Source organism: Brassica napus, chromosome C2 (assembly GCF_020379485.1).
Source record: "Brassica napus cultivar Da-Ae chromosome C2, Da-Ae, whole genome shotgun sequence".
NCBI lineage: Eukaryota > Viridiplantae > Streptophyta > Magnoliopsida > Brassicales > Brassicaceae > Brassica > Brassica napus.
In genome coordinates this window covers 47,531,557-47,546,184 of record NC_063445.1, presented here as the reverse complement: position 1 = coordinate 47,546,184, position 14,628 = coordinate 47,531,557, and the positions used below count along the sequence as shown (strand labels likewise).

The window sequence follows — 14,628 nt, the reverse complement described above, 5'->3', positions numbered from 1 at the left end:
TGATCATGAATGATTGATAAAATTTATAATATTATTTAATTATTTTGAAAATAAATATTGTAGTACATTGATTGTCATATATATTATCTTCTTTCCCGTAGATCTTCTTCTTTTTCAATGAATTCTGAAAAAAAAATTATATTAAAAAAAATTTAGAAAAATTAAAGTATAAATTATGTAAAATAAATAAATGAATAAATAACATGACTATGAAATATAGATGGAAATTATATATACTTTTTACAATCTACAGTTCCTGAAATAGGAACAGCTAGAGGAGTATGACATTGTTCAGGGAAGTTGAAGTTGATAATTTTGATATATGGATATGATTTCATGGCATCTTTTGTAACACTCACAGAGATATTGTTTAGCCACAATCCCTATTGCTTGGCGGTCTATACTAACTATAGCAGCACAACAGTCATTAGTTGGCACGTTCCCGGGGACCCCTTGTAAACAAGGTTTCATTGTGTCTTTTACCATTCCACAAGTGATACTACCCACAATTTTAGCATGAAAAATTGGAGAAACAATAGTCATCAAAATGATAAAGACTATGAGAGCTGAATTACTCATATTTAATTACTCAGATATTTGGGGCTGCCGCTGACCACTAAAGCTCTCTCAAAGAAGGACTATGAGCCGTTGATTGACAAAATTCGAACAAGGATGCCCTCCTGGACCAATAAAAGCTTGTCTTATGCGGGACGTCTGCAACTCAGTTATTTCTAGCATCGTTAACTTCTGGAGCCAAGCGTTTATCTTGCCAATGACTTGTCTAGATACAATTGAGAGCCTCTGTAGTGCTTTTTTATTGTCGGGTGATCCTAATCAGACTCACAAGGCTAAAGTTCGTTGGGAGGATTTGTGTTTTCCCAAGTCAGAGGGGGGACTAGGGATCAGGAGACTCAGAGATTCAGTTAGGGTATTTGCTCTCAGCTTGATCTGGCACATGTTTAATATGATAGACTCTTTGTGGGTTTCATGGACTCGGCATTATCTCATGCGACATAGTTCATTCTGGGATGTGCGTGACGAGTCAGCGGGTTCATGGATATGGAGGAAGCTTCTTAAGATGTGCACTTTGGCGTATCAGTTTATCAGGGTGGAAGTTGGTAATGGTGCCAGAGCTTTCTTTTGGCATGATGATTGGCTGAAAATTGGCAGACTTATTGATGTAACAGGAGCAACTGGCACTCGTTATTTGGGGATTGTTCGCAGTGCAAGGGTGTGTGATACTGCTAGCCAAAATCAGTGGAGTATAAGGGGCCATAGAAGTCGCCATTTCCAGGAGCTTCATGCCAGAATCCGAGCTGAACCAGTCCCTGACCCACAGATGGAAGATGATAAGTATCTTTGGAAGCATGATAGTGATGATTATAAGGACTACTTCTCTTCTGCTCGAACTTGGGAACAAATACGATGCAAGAAAGAAGCAGTAAACTGGAGTAACAGGGTGTGGTTTAAACAAGGAATTCCTAGATGCACTTTTATTGTTTGGCTTGCAATACAGAACATACTCTCAACTGGAGACCGAATGAGGCAATGGGGGATCACGCAAGGATGTGTTTTCTGTGGAGAGAGGGATGAAACTCGTGTCCACTTATTCTTCGCATGTCCTTATTCTTATAGAATTTGGGACAGAGTTGCAAGCATGCTTATAGGAAGAAGAATCAATCCAGATTGGTCAGACATGCTCAAGTTAGTGTGTGGAGGAGCATATTCATTAATGGACCAGATTCTCATTCGACTTCTGTTTCAAGTGGTTTTTATCATGTTTGGTGGGAGAGAAATCTCCGAAGGCACCAACAGGGGATTAAGGGAACAGATCAGTTGATCTGTATTGTAAGCCAGGTAGTCAAGAATCGGATATCCTCGTTGGTTATAAGGGTCATCATAGACTTGAAGGACTCATGAGAAGGTGTTTTGAGGTCTTTGGATAGGAAAGGAGTTTCAGTCATTTTTCCATTATACTTTCTAGATATATAGAACCTCATTCTTTTAGAATAGCATTGTTTATAAATATCTCTCAATGATGATCAATAAATTCAAAATTTCATCAAAAAAAAAATTTGATTTTATGTGGTATGATTTTTGGTTTGTGATTTATTTTGTTAGATGTGATGAGGGTATTTATACAAATTTTGTGAAAATCTTGACCACCAAGTCAAAAAATATTAAATTAAATATTAATGTTGAATGATATGTTACCAAAATAATAGGATTTGCATTAGAATAATACATTATTAATAACAATGCAAATATGTGAAAATCTCGGATAGCATCCTTAATATGGTAACATATATTTTGTTAATAAATTTAAATATATCATTAATTTTTTGAAATATCCTTTTTTTGTTAGAAAGAAAATAATATGTTTCCTAAAATCTAGGTAAATATCTTATTATATAAATGTTGGTTCTTCAAAATTGCTAATAAACACGATTGTGACACAGGACAATAAATACTACATGTGTTAAAAATATTGATCATAAGTATATATTTATTTAATAAAAATTATTTTATTGTAATTTTTTTTTAAAGAAATCCTCAACAGATAAGAATTGTAAAAGCAAATTTTAAGGTAGTTGCATCAAAGAAAGATCAATTTTAAGATAGCAGTGGGTAACGCCTCCGTGAATAAATCAGCTAAACTGTCACTTGAATAGAACATTGACATCGCTATTCTTCGATAGTGCTTGAGTCTTGAATTGATAATTTTCTTCTTTATCTCAAAAACTTTAGAACAGTGATAGACTTTCATCTCTCAAATTGTAACATTCTCTTTAGGTGTCTATCTTTTGTGTGTTCTTTGTTGTCTCGTTAAAACCTTGACATGGAAAAACTCACTGGAATAAAAACCATAATAAAAAAAGAAAATACAACCACATTTACTATAATATTTCTTCCCTTGGAAATAATGTTTCATGATATGCATTCCAATCAAATAAATCTCTACAGAATTGAGCTTAACAGAATAAACTCTATTTATTTCTATTACGATATCTATTGCCTTTAGACTTCTTAGACACGGCTGTGAAATTATTTAGACTACAAGTCAGCCAAATTTATCTAAACCAAACCGAATTTCATAAATAACCAAAGAATTTCTATATGTCTAGAACCAGAAAAACTGAAAAACTTGAACTTGAACCAGAACCGAATCGAAAACCAAACGCCAAGAAGATAAACTATGACGATTTATATAATGCACATCATTCTATCTAAAATATATCTAAGAAACATCAGTGTTTCTTCTTTAACAAGTTTTCTTGATAGTACAAACAAGATCCTCCATGGCATTAACAAATGACGAAATAAGTTTTACATCAGGTGTGGAACCAAGAAGAATAATAAAATAAAACCACACTAAACCTTCTTCTGCGTGTATCTAACAGAGAAGAAGACAAAAACTGGAATGTTCACAGACCCAAGACAGACCAAAAGCCAAAAGAAGTAATCAAGATGTCCGTTGTTAAGGTTGTCTGAAGGAATCCAACCATCATCTTTCCCGCTCAAACACGCCACAGCCGTAACAATCATCGAACTCAAGTAGTTTCCAAGCGTAGTAGTAAGAAGTGCCCAAGCATTACACAAACTTCTCATTGTATCTGGAGACTGCTCATAGAAAAACTGAATCCGACCAACGAAGAAAAAAACACCAGCAGTCCCCATAAGAAAGTACTGAGGGACTTGCCAGAAGATTGTCATGTCTCCAATTTCTCGGGATAAACGTAACCGAACCGTCTCAACTATAGCTGCAACTGCTAAGCTCAAGACAGAGACGAACAGTCCAATCCCCATGCGTTGTAGGTCAGTGAAGCCTTTAGCTAAGCCTGTGAACCTTCTCACAAAGGGAACGATGAGTCTATCGTAGATTGGAACGGTTATGAGAACACTTGCAGTGTCGAACATGCCGAGAGTAGCTGGAGGGATCTCAAATGAGCCTATGGTTCGTTGCATGGACCGTCCTTGTTGGACATAAAGAGTGTAGATCTGTGAGTGGAGGACTGAGAAGATGATCCCTGAGGACCAAATAGGGAACAAACGTAATATAATCTTAACTTCTTCGACTTGAGTCACAGTACATAGCTTCCACGGGTCGTGAATGGTGTCTTCTTCTGAGATCATTGCGGCTTTGTCAAGAAACTTGTAACCGTCCGTTACTTCGGACAGAGGTGTGTGGTTTTCTTCAGGGAGCTTGAGGTTCATGTTACGGTATGCAGCTACAAGAACTTGGCAAGCTCTAGTAATGGGACTGCCTCTAGGTTTCTGAAACCTATAAAGAGGAGTGCCAAAGAAGAAACTAGCTGTAGCGAGTCCCATGAACACGGTTGGTATCATGAACCCTAGCTCCCACCCACAATTCTCTTGAACCCATACTAGAAGAGTAGATGAGACAAACGCACCAACGTTGATTGAGAAGTAGTACCAGTTAAAGAAAGAAGCTTTTCTGACACGTTCACTTGGATCAGTCTGGTCAAACTGATCAGCACCAAAGGATGAGACACATGGTTTGATTCCTCCTGTCCCGAGGGCGATGAGGTAAAGCCCCGAAAATAAAACTGCTTGCTGAGGCATTGTTGCGGGTGGACAGATGGAACCTACACATTCCCCTGGCTTCAAACCCGGAACTGAAGCTGAGAGTGTCAGTGCAACCATTCCCTGAAACAGATAAAAGTACAGAACAAATGAACATAATTAACCAGAACAGAAGCTGTGAGACTGTTCTTCATTGTTCCAAAATTCACCAAACCATAGAGAGAAACTATATTAGCTACCGATTCTAAGATATTGGAGAACACAGAAAAATTAATAAGAATTTCAATAAAGCTATATGTTTATTTATACTAATTCTTAAAAGTTTGGGTATCATAGTACAATGTTTTAACTGAACATGCTTAGGACCGGCTTTGGCTATCTATCAACTCTTGGCCAAATATCCATCCAGCCCTCAGTAACCTACCTTTTAACCATACGTAAACAACTATCATCTCTACAATAAATCCTATGGTACCTAAGACTTGAGTAGATGAACCTCTTCAAGTAAACCTATGTGTCTTGGCTTATCAGAAAATTCAGCTCAGGTCTTGCAAATCCTTTGTCTAAAAGCAATGTTTTTCGCTAAAAAATGCTTACGCTGAAATAAATGGCAGAGAAACAAGCAATTGTCCTATATCTTCCCCAATAAGCATCAGCTATTAGAGCTCCAAGTAGAGGAGTGATATAACATGTTCCTTGCCATGTCATGACGTGTCTAGCTGCAGAAACATTGGTCTCGTGCAATTCATTTGTGAAGTAAGTGATTAGATTCTTGGCAATGCCATAATAAGCCAACCGTTCACAGCATTCATTGGCTGCACATCAAAGCATACCGGTTCTTGAAAGTTACAGACAGGACATGAGGAGGATCATAAGTACTAGAATTGATTTATACCAAAAATGAATGGGCAAGCTTTCCAGTTTCCTGTTTTCTGCTTCAATGGTGGGTTTCCATTAATGTCTACTGACCCATCTTCAGCATACAGTTTCACTTCTTCCTGGAAAATAAAGAAATCAGACATGGATCTTCTTCAGAGACTTATGAAACGGTCACAAATATTACATAGACCCATGAGGCTAAACCTGTAAAAGAGATTGTTCAGCTTCAAGGAGTGACGTTTCTTCATCAATGGAACCCATCTCTTTACTTTCTACTCAACATAACAAACTTCATTCAAAGCTAACTTAAGCTTCTCCACTAAAAAATATTCTCGCACTGAACAAGTTGTTGTGTGAGTGGTCACTCACTAGTCACCACAGAACCATATTCTTTATTCTAAGAGCATGTTTAATGAAAGGTTTCTTATATTCCGATAAGAATCCTACTTTAAGAACCCTCCATTAAACATGTTCTAAGAGCATCATTATCCCAAATACCCATTTAGGATCTCTTAGTTATTTTTTAATATTTTTAAATAATAAATGTGTGTTAAGAGATTCTGTTAAGAGACCCGAACATTTATGTGCTGCAATGCAAGTCTCTTAACTAAAGGTTTTTAAAAAAAATTATTAAAAAATTTGATGAGAATGGATTTTGACTTTGGTGAATAAAAGGTTTGATGAGAATGATAAAAGGTGAGAATGGAACTTGTTTGGTGAATAAATTGTTTGTTGAGAATGGAAGTTGTTTTGTAAGAAGTTGAGATTATGACTTTGTGAATAAAATGTGAAGCAAATACAAGATACAAAAGACAAACTGAAGCTGCACGCAAAGCAAAAATTATATAGAGAAGGTGAGAAAATACAAGATACAAACTGAAGCATACAAGATTTCTTTATATAGACACAAATACAAGACGCAAAGACTCAAATAATTCCGTGACACAAGATACAACAACTACACGTAGAGCAACTTAAATAACAATGAGTAAAAAACAATCCATAGGAAACACATATAATATATAACAATGAGTAAAGAACAATCCATAGGAAACACATATAATATATATGTAGCCAATCATTGCCAACAATGACAGATACAACAAACAACAAATGAACAAATCAAAAGAAACAGATCAAAAGACAACATTTGATACTGATATAGCTCTCAACAACACAAGAAGACACTAAACTTCAAACTTGGAAAGGCCATGGCCAATCCTTAGGATTCTCATCACTCTGCACCTTACCACTCCTCTTCACCGCAACGCTTCTATCACCACCACCCTCAACATAAGCGTAATACTTCAAGAAGAAAGCCAACACAAGCACAACCCAATCAAAACAAAAGATCACAACACAGAGCCCACCACCAAGCTTCAAGATCACAGCCGCATCTTCCTCCCTCACATACGACTTGAGACTCCCTAGGAAGTTAGCCGTGTTGGTGAAGATGAGGACGGAGACGGAGCCTTGGAATATAGCCGTGATCACGGTGGCGACCATTTGATCTTTTTGCTAGTCTTGTTATATCAGTGATGATGAGTATTCAATATGTAAGTCAAATTCCAATTTTTTCTTTCTCAATGAATCAATAACAGATGCAGCCTCTGCGTCGGATTTAATAGATATAAAATATGTAAAGCTGCATGTTTAAGTTCAGTGTCTTACTTCATCAGTGAGCTGGCTGAATTCGATGCTTGGCATATTGAATGTACTTCTTTAGGAACTTAATCGTCAGAGTTTTCTCATTTGTTTGGCCTCTTTTCTTCTTCTTCCCATGCAGCATTCGATTATACTTAACAAACACTTCGCTTTCACCATCGTCCTCTCTCCCGCACGGCAAGTTCCCATCTGGTCCTGCTTCACCTATAGTTCCACTCAAAATACATATATGTTTCAAGTCACTGATTGTGAAATGTTAAGTACACCAGAGATGTGTATGCTACCTCTATCGTTTCCCGAGGCACGGATGTCTCAAACCACCAGGCCACACGCAAAGCTGACCTCCACCAATCTGTTCAAAAAAAAAAACAGAGCTTTAGATAATTCAATTGAAATCTTCATGTAACAAGCCAACACATACCATAGTAGACTACTCAAATTTAGCTACAGAGAATGAATCGACACCAACACTAAACCGAAACAAGAAGATAGAAACTTCCAACCCTAGAATCTGAGATAAGGAGACGAGGGAGAGAGATAAACCCAGAAGAGTGAGAATTCCGCAGAGAGATTGATTTCGTTGGAGATTTGATTGCAAGGGAAGGTGAGAGATGGGTTTAATTCGAAGCAAAGTTTGCGATCCAGACACGAACGAAGACACTTCTCCTCTCTCTCCTCTAATTTGGTTACACGTGTCTTTAAGAACCGCGTTTTACTTCCCCTAATTAAGATACGTCCCTTGTGTTATTATGTATTTTTTGTTGTGAATGAAGAAATTCATTGTTTCCAAGTGGTCCAGATAAGATGTACCGCAGAGCAACCTGAATTCGAGGCGCCACCAGTGCGAAATATTAATTTGTTTGTCCAAAAAAAAAAAAAAAAAAAAAGGAAAACTTGTGTTTATTATTAGGTCGACCAACTAGTCTTTATATACATATGGTAATGACGGTCTAAGTACTGGATCGACATGAGATCGTACTTATCCTTAACTAGATAATAACTAGCAATACGTAAGATAAACACCAACTATAATGTGGATAAACACAAGAGTAGATAAGCGCCAGTATGATCCTGCGGATGAGCTTAGATAATTGGGTCGATCACTAAATGGTTTATAACACTCCCCCTTGATCGACACATCCGGTCAAGGTTCATTCATGCTTTGGATGTTGCCTCATTAAAACCTCTCTTGACAAACCCAAAACCCAATGTAGTAAAAAGGGAAAACAAGACAGGAAAAAAAGTACAACACATGAACTCCCTCTGATGAATGCATCACTGTAGTAGACGCATTCCCATCTGGTATCCGAGTCTTCTTGAACGTTGAAGTTGCCTATGACTTGGTGAAGATGATCAGCTGGATTCTCCTTGAATGAACTTGTAAGTCTTGGACGTTGGTATGTCTTTTGGAACTCCATTAAGATGTGGTCAGGATGTACATCTTTGCTGCTGATCACTCCATGTCTTGGTTGAACTGATGGTGCTTCAAACAGTGCTCGGATGGACTTTATAATCTGCAATAAAACTTTACTTGCAGGTCCTTTTTCATGTCCCACGGATTCTCTTTGGTTATATGGCTTTCCCAAAATGTGGACATTCAATATATATTGAGTCATAGACCCAGAACACATACGAACAACTTTACTTCATATCTTTCGTTCATTCGGACTTATATCTCTTTGTATGTGCCAATGGCTTTATCCATTGTAACCAATCATTCTTTATTTTCTTTTGTCGATCCATGTTGAGCTATAGACCTTGTCTATATTCGTTCATAATCATGAGTGTCTAAGGTCATACCATCAATAATTATTTGCTGCAATGAAACTCATCACACAATGAATTCGCAGTCATACACTCATGTCCTTTGTACATGGTTATCGATATTTTCTTGCTTTAGCAATGCTTATAATCATTAAGCCACGACCAGACATCCTTCTGGTCACTATCCTGGTTTATGGTTCTCACTTAGGCGTGCTGACTTAATCATATACACACACACGGCTATGATTTTTCTACAGACTTTCCATATGTAAAACATAGTCTGTTTAATCAATCGATAACTTCTATCATTGAACCTTTGAACCATTAAACATTTTTCTCCCAGTTGGTATTTATTATGATCACAAAGAATTATAATATTTTCTGTATGGACTGACTGCACTAAATACTTAGTCTTTCATATTACTTACAGCTGCTGTATATTACAATCCATAAACAACTTAGGAACAAAGCTTGTTCTATGAGAATTTTTTTCTCATATTTCTTTGGTACGTTGATACCTTTATCCAATGATCCATTTGCTGCTTACTACACCATTATTTCTTTAGTAAATATCCAGACAAAATCAAACTTGATTTTCTGTAGTAGCATCCACCATATAGGAGCATATCTCTTTATAAATTGTTCTTTGGTCCTTGTGAGTATCCTTGTGTAATCAAGCTATACTTGAACGTTATTTAGAAGGAACATGGACACACTATACCATGTGGTCATGTCCTTTAATCTCACGGAATTTCTTATCTCACAAGATCCATTCACTGGTTTTTTTCTTAGATAGTTTTTCTGTATGTACATGGTTACTACGCCCATCTGTCTTATAATTACTTTGAATTCTTTGAACACCCCACGTCCCTATATAGGTTTTATGAGTACTCTACGTGGGTTCATGATCCTCAGGTTATATCCTTCAAATCCCAAGTACTACAATCTTTTATGAGCTCTTGTGTATGTAAATACTCTTTGGTGTTAACACTCTTTATCTTCAGTTTCATACTGTTCCAGACATGATCTAATTAGATTTTGAGATCTTATTATCCAAGACCTTTATACCTTGCAATTTGGCGTCCCAAACTACATGGTCTGGTACCTTAGATGTGTGGTTGCGCAACCTTATTTCTCTGTCTGAACTGGTTTCTCTTATGAACTCGGATTTGTACGATTCTGAGCACCTTTCATTACTTTCCGAGGTTCCTTATTATTTGGAACTTATTTGTCTATCTCTAATAGACATTGTAGCAACTTGATTGTGTCTCTTAGACATCAAATTCGTGGTGCTTAAGCTGGTATGACATAGTCATTTTTTTCTTTTCGGGTCAGTGTGTCTGGCATATATTTCTGCTAGCTTTTATATCTTTTGATCATATTCTTTTAGAACGTCTAGATCATAATCTTTGGTCTGAGGATCTTGCCAAGACAACTATGGTTGATACCATTATATTTCTCTTTTACTCTTTACTCTTTATCAGCCTGATAACTTTCTCCTTTCAAAGTTGGATAATCAGATTACTATCTTTTGTAATCTGTGTTCTTGGCCACTTGATTAAATCATCCATGTTTGGCACAAGATACATTATAGTTTCGTGGAGGAAGTCTTATTTATCTAATATATATTCTCAATCCTCATCTGAGGTTCCATCTTAAATGGCACACATATATGTGGTGGAATATTCGTATTTTCTTAAGATGGTTTGTGTATATGTCTGGTTTATGACCCTTAATCATTCAGAGGTGGGAATGTCTATGCTTACATGTATGGCCTGATGTAAATCAATATTTATATACATAATGTCCTTAAGCTTTAGGCTGGACGTGGGTGATGTACCATTAGTGAGAGCTTTAAAGCTTTCCAGCCGTGTATATTATGGTTGTAAACCATGGAATCCGAATTTATGATATGATCATGGACTGTGGGTTTTAGTCCTCTCTCCCCCTCATGAACATACTCATAATTTCGTAGTGCTTAGGACAGTGGAGCCTTAATTATTTTAGTGATTTTCCTTTTTGTGTACTTATAACACATTGTGAGATTTTATGGGATCACTTTTGTGCCTTAATTAATTTTTCATCATGTTTTGGATCAAGATGGCTAATCTGGTCATGCCATAAGTGTTTATTTCGTGGTGAACCATACTGGTTACCATGGCTTTATGCCTCTTTCATACTGATCCTTAGCATAGAATAAATCAGTAGAAAATATGGGTATAGGCATTAATTGATTTCTTTATAACTCAATGGGTCTGAATAATGTCGTGTCTTTTGCCATTGTCAGTACCAATTAATTGATTTCAAGTGATTGTAGGAAGGTAAAGTTGAACCTATACAATCAAGATGAAGTTAAATCTATGCGAGAAATCAATCTATCAGTGAACTGACTCATTAGTCTACACCCAACAATTGATTTTATGTGATTGCAGGAAGGTAAAGTTAAACCTATACAATCAAGGTAAAGTTAAACCATGCATGAAATCAACTATCAGTGGACTGATTATCCTTTTATTAAGGTTTTATTTGTTATTTAATCAAGAATCATCAAGCAAGACCAAGCAAGATAATATATAAAAACAAAATCGTGAATCATCAAGTAGGTCAAAAGCAAATCACAAAATCATAGACTTAAAATAAAATTATCATGTCGAGATCTTTCTTTTAGTCAATGTATAAGCCGGCCTCACAATCTATATTACTCCACACGGTTTTCTTGGATTCATCCTGATCCAATGCCTCAGGATATCTCATCTCACTGTTTTGTTCCTCAATGCATCTTTTCTGAAGTTTCTCAAATCTGTCAATGGTATCTTTAATTTTCTGCTTTCTTTGCTCAGTTGCCAATAGGTATGACAATAGGTCATTATAGGTTGTGAAACCTTTAGCTGTATATGATAGCAACCGATCCTTTGGATTGAATGTGGAATATGTTTTATACAGTAGATCATTATCTGTAACCACTTCATCACATAGTTCAGGACTATGGGCGATTTATATTAGAGCAGAATCGTATTCTTCCACGGATTTAAAATCCTGGAACCTGAGTATCTTCCAATCATTCATGGCCTTTCGCCATAATTCCATTGAGTATATGGATTTTAGTTTTATCCAAAGATCATAAGGATCCTCAATACTTTCGTACTTATTTCTCAGTTCCTCAGTGAGATGATAGCGCATAATTGTTATGGCTCTATGCTTTTCACTTTCAACTTCATCATTTCTTTCAATGATACATTTCCCGAGTCCTCTAGACTTCAGGGCAATTGAAGTGTTCATTTCCCATTCTGGATAATTATCTCCAGAGATATCTAGGGCAGCATAATCCGAAGGCTCAAATCTCGACATCTGAAATCATTAATAAATTCATGATTTAAAATTCTTGCAACCAATTCAAATAATTAGTGCATATGATTTCATAAGTCTATCTATAATACTTTAGGCTACACGGCTCATGTTTTGTGATGCTTAGGCCTTACGGCTTTAATCTCAATCAAGGGCACAAGGCCGCATGTATGAACCAATGCATTATGCCTCACGGCCATTCAGTATGATTGATAACAAAAACACAATGCCACACGATCCATATCAATCAAATAATCTAGCAACCTAACTCTCATTCAATATGTAAATTCTTTAAATCAATCTTTCAGGTTTTAAGTAATGAGAGATTTAAGGTTTCAAGGCCTTTAGGAATATCAATCAAGATTAAGGGTTTCAAGGCCTTAAGGATTTCGAATCTTGAGATTAGATCTATTAATCAATTTATCAATCCTAACATCTCAGATCATCAATCATCAAACAAAGACATTTTAAAACCGATTTAAACTTTTAGGGTTTCAGTTTGAGTGATTTAGATTCGAATTTAAACAATCTTATCAATAGCTCTAGGTGATCAAACAATCAAAGTTTAAATCAAACAATTTAAAACCGATTTTCCAAAATTAGGGTTTTTAGGAGATTTCGAAAAACTTTGATCTTTGATCAAGAGGATTTGATTTGAGATTCAAAATCATTAAGACTTTGATTTTAATTGATCAATGGATCAATCTCGAATTATGGTTTAGGGGATCAGACTTATTCGAGCTCCGATTTACTCTTTAGGGTTTGATTTATTTTCCCTATGGCTTTCATCTTTAGAGTTCTGATTTTAGGGTTTCAATCTTTACAAAACAACCATGTTCAATTCATGTTCTCGGAATTAGGATTACCTTTGTTTTGCAGATTGTAGAAACCGGACCACCAAGATGAACCTCGAACGGACGCGAGCTGGCTGCTTCGGGATCGCGAGCTGAGAGGATGCGATCGGGTTAGGTTTGTTAGGTCGCGATCGCCTTGGTTGTCTCTCGCGAACGGGTTGAGGCTGATCGTCGGATCGAGCTGAGGTAGTGACGGGAACGCGAGACGGGATTGAGTTCAAGGGTTCGTCTGAGCTGAGATCGGGATGAAGCTGAGACGGTAATGCTTGCTGGAACGGAATCAAGAACGAATTAGAGTTCTTCGGGATTAGGGTTCCAAAAGACCAAGGCGGCGCCGTCTATTGTTTCTGCGAGTGTGGGCGCGTCTGAGATCGGATTGACGAACGGTTTTCGCTGATAGATTCGTCTTGTCCAGAGCTTCAATTTGATATGTGGCTCGTCGTCTGGTTCCTCGGGGTTTGAGAGATAGATTGATTTTAAGTTACGCCTGGATTAGGGTTTATGTGTGATGGATTTTAGGTTAGGTTTTATCTCAGGGTTTTGGAGTCTATCGTGCTGATAACGTGTTGTGAATGAAGAAGGGAACTTGTGTTTATTATTAGGTCGACCAACTGGTCTTTATATACATATGGTAATGACGGTCTAAGTACTGAATCGACATGAGATCGTACTTATCCTTAACTAGATAATGACTAGCAATACGTAAGATAAACACTAACTATAATGTGGATAAACACAAAAGTAGATAGACGCCAGTATGATCCTGCGGATGGGTTTGGCCCGTCTTACTACACAGGCCGATAAATGGGTCGATCACTAAATGATTTATAACATTTTTGATTTTGTTTTAAATCAAAAATAACCTAAGAAACCCACTACAACCTTGGGATAATGATGCTCTAAGAGAATATAAACCAAATAAACCACGTTTTAAAAGTATAAGCAGATATGATTAGATCTGATTTTGTTGAACCAGTATGGTTGCATCTTTTGGGCTTTAATATTAATGGGTTTCTTAATTATCTTTACTGGCCCATTGTAAGAAGAAACTTCAAAAGTCCAACTTATATAACACATATACATCACGTAAAGATGTAAGGCATGTAAAGTCAAAACAAACATACATTTTTATAACGTCCGATCATCATTAAGTAGCATACTTCAATTTTATTTCTGGAGGATAGTGTATTAATTGGACGAGTTCTTAGAAAAACAAACGGAATGCCTTTTTTAGAGTATCGTGTTACACTTGCATTGCATGCCATTGATTAAAGCAAAGTCAGAACTTAAATGCCATTGATTAAAGCAAAGTCAGAACTTGGAAAAGGTAAACTGGTAAACCGTAACTGCCGGTATAAGGCTTATTCGTCTATTGGCGTCTCCTTTTGCAGATTCCCATTGACTAACGCCGTTGAGAGTTACTTGCTGGCTCGACTTTTTCTTAATTATTTTCGTCTGCCAGTTGTACCCTTTGTACCGCCCCGTTATTACGTATATGTACCATTCTTAAACAACTTTGATAAAAACACAATTGTACGAGTTAAACAAAATAATCATTTTGTTCCTTCAAACACAA

At 36.7% G+C, this 14,628-nt stretch overlaps 2 protein-coding genes across 4 annotated transcripts; both read right to left on the bottom strand.

Moving 5' to 3' along the window:
* Positions 1-3,224: 3,224 nt before the first annotated feature.
* LOC106397613 (protein NRT1/ PTR FAMILY 8.4-like) lies at positions 3,225-5,778 on the bottom strand. The gene is made up of 4 exons (XM_013838232.3): positions 5,629-5,778; positions 5,441-5,543; positions 5,143-5,360; positions 3,225-4,668 (listed from the first exon to the last, which is right to left on the bottom strand). The coding sequence occupies exons 1-4, from the start codon at positions 5,683-5,685 to the stop codon at positions 3,373-3,375; spliced, it is 1,674 nt and encodes a 557-aa protein (XP_013693686.2). The 5' UTR covers positions 5,686-5,778; the 3' UTR covers positions 3,225-3,372.
* A 649-nt stretch (positions 5,779-6,427) lies between these two features.
* Positions 6,428-7,808, bottom strand: LOC106399299. 3 transcript variants are annotated; one of them, XM_048747950.1, is made up of 4 exons: positions 7,633-7,808; positions 7,374-7,441; positions 7,096-7,293; positions 6,428-6,947 (listed from the first exon to the last, which is right to left on the bottom strand). In XM_048747950.1, the coding sequence occupies exon 4, from the start codon at positions 6,928-6,930 to the stop codon at positions 6,619-6,621; it is 312 nt and encodes a 103-aa protein (XP_048603907.1). In that variant the 5' UTR covers positions 6,931-6,947; positions 7,096-7,293; positions 7,374-7,441; positions 7,633-7,808; the 3' UTR covers positions 6,428-6,618. The 3 variants fall into 3 exon arrangements, with proteins under 3 accessions (XP_048603907.1, XP_048603906.1, XP_013695224.1); XM_048747949.1 differs by having other exon boundaries at positions 6,428-7,293; positions 7,593-7,769; XM_013839770.3 differs by having other exon boundaries at positions 6,428-7,293; positions 7,511-7,754.
* Between the last annotated feature and the right edge of the window lie 6,820 nt (positions 7,809-14,628).

Excerpts from the sequence above, each read along its gene's own strand:
- LOC106397613 (XM_013838232.3), bottom strand. The coding sequence starts at position 5,685 with ATGGGTTCCATTGATGAAGAAACGTCACTCCTTGAAGCTGAACAATCT. Across the intron at positions 5,544-5,628 it reads CTGAACAATCTCTTTTACAG|GAAGAAGTGAAACTGTATGC; the intron begins GTTTAGCCTCAT and ends TTTATTTTCCAG. Across the intron at positions 4,669-5,142 it reads TCTCTGCCATTTATTTCAGC|GGAATGGTTGCACTGACACT; the intron begins GTAAGCATTTTT and ends TATCTGTTTCAG.
- LOC106399299 (XM_048747950.1), bottom strand. The coding sequence starts at position 6,930 with ATGGTCGCCACCGTGATCACGGCTATATTCCAAGGCTCCGTCTCCGTC.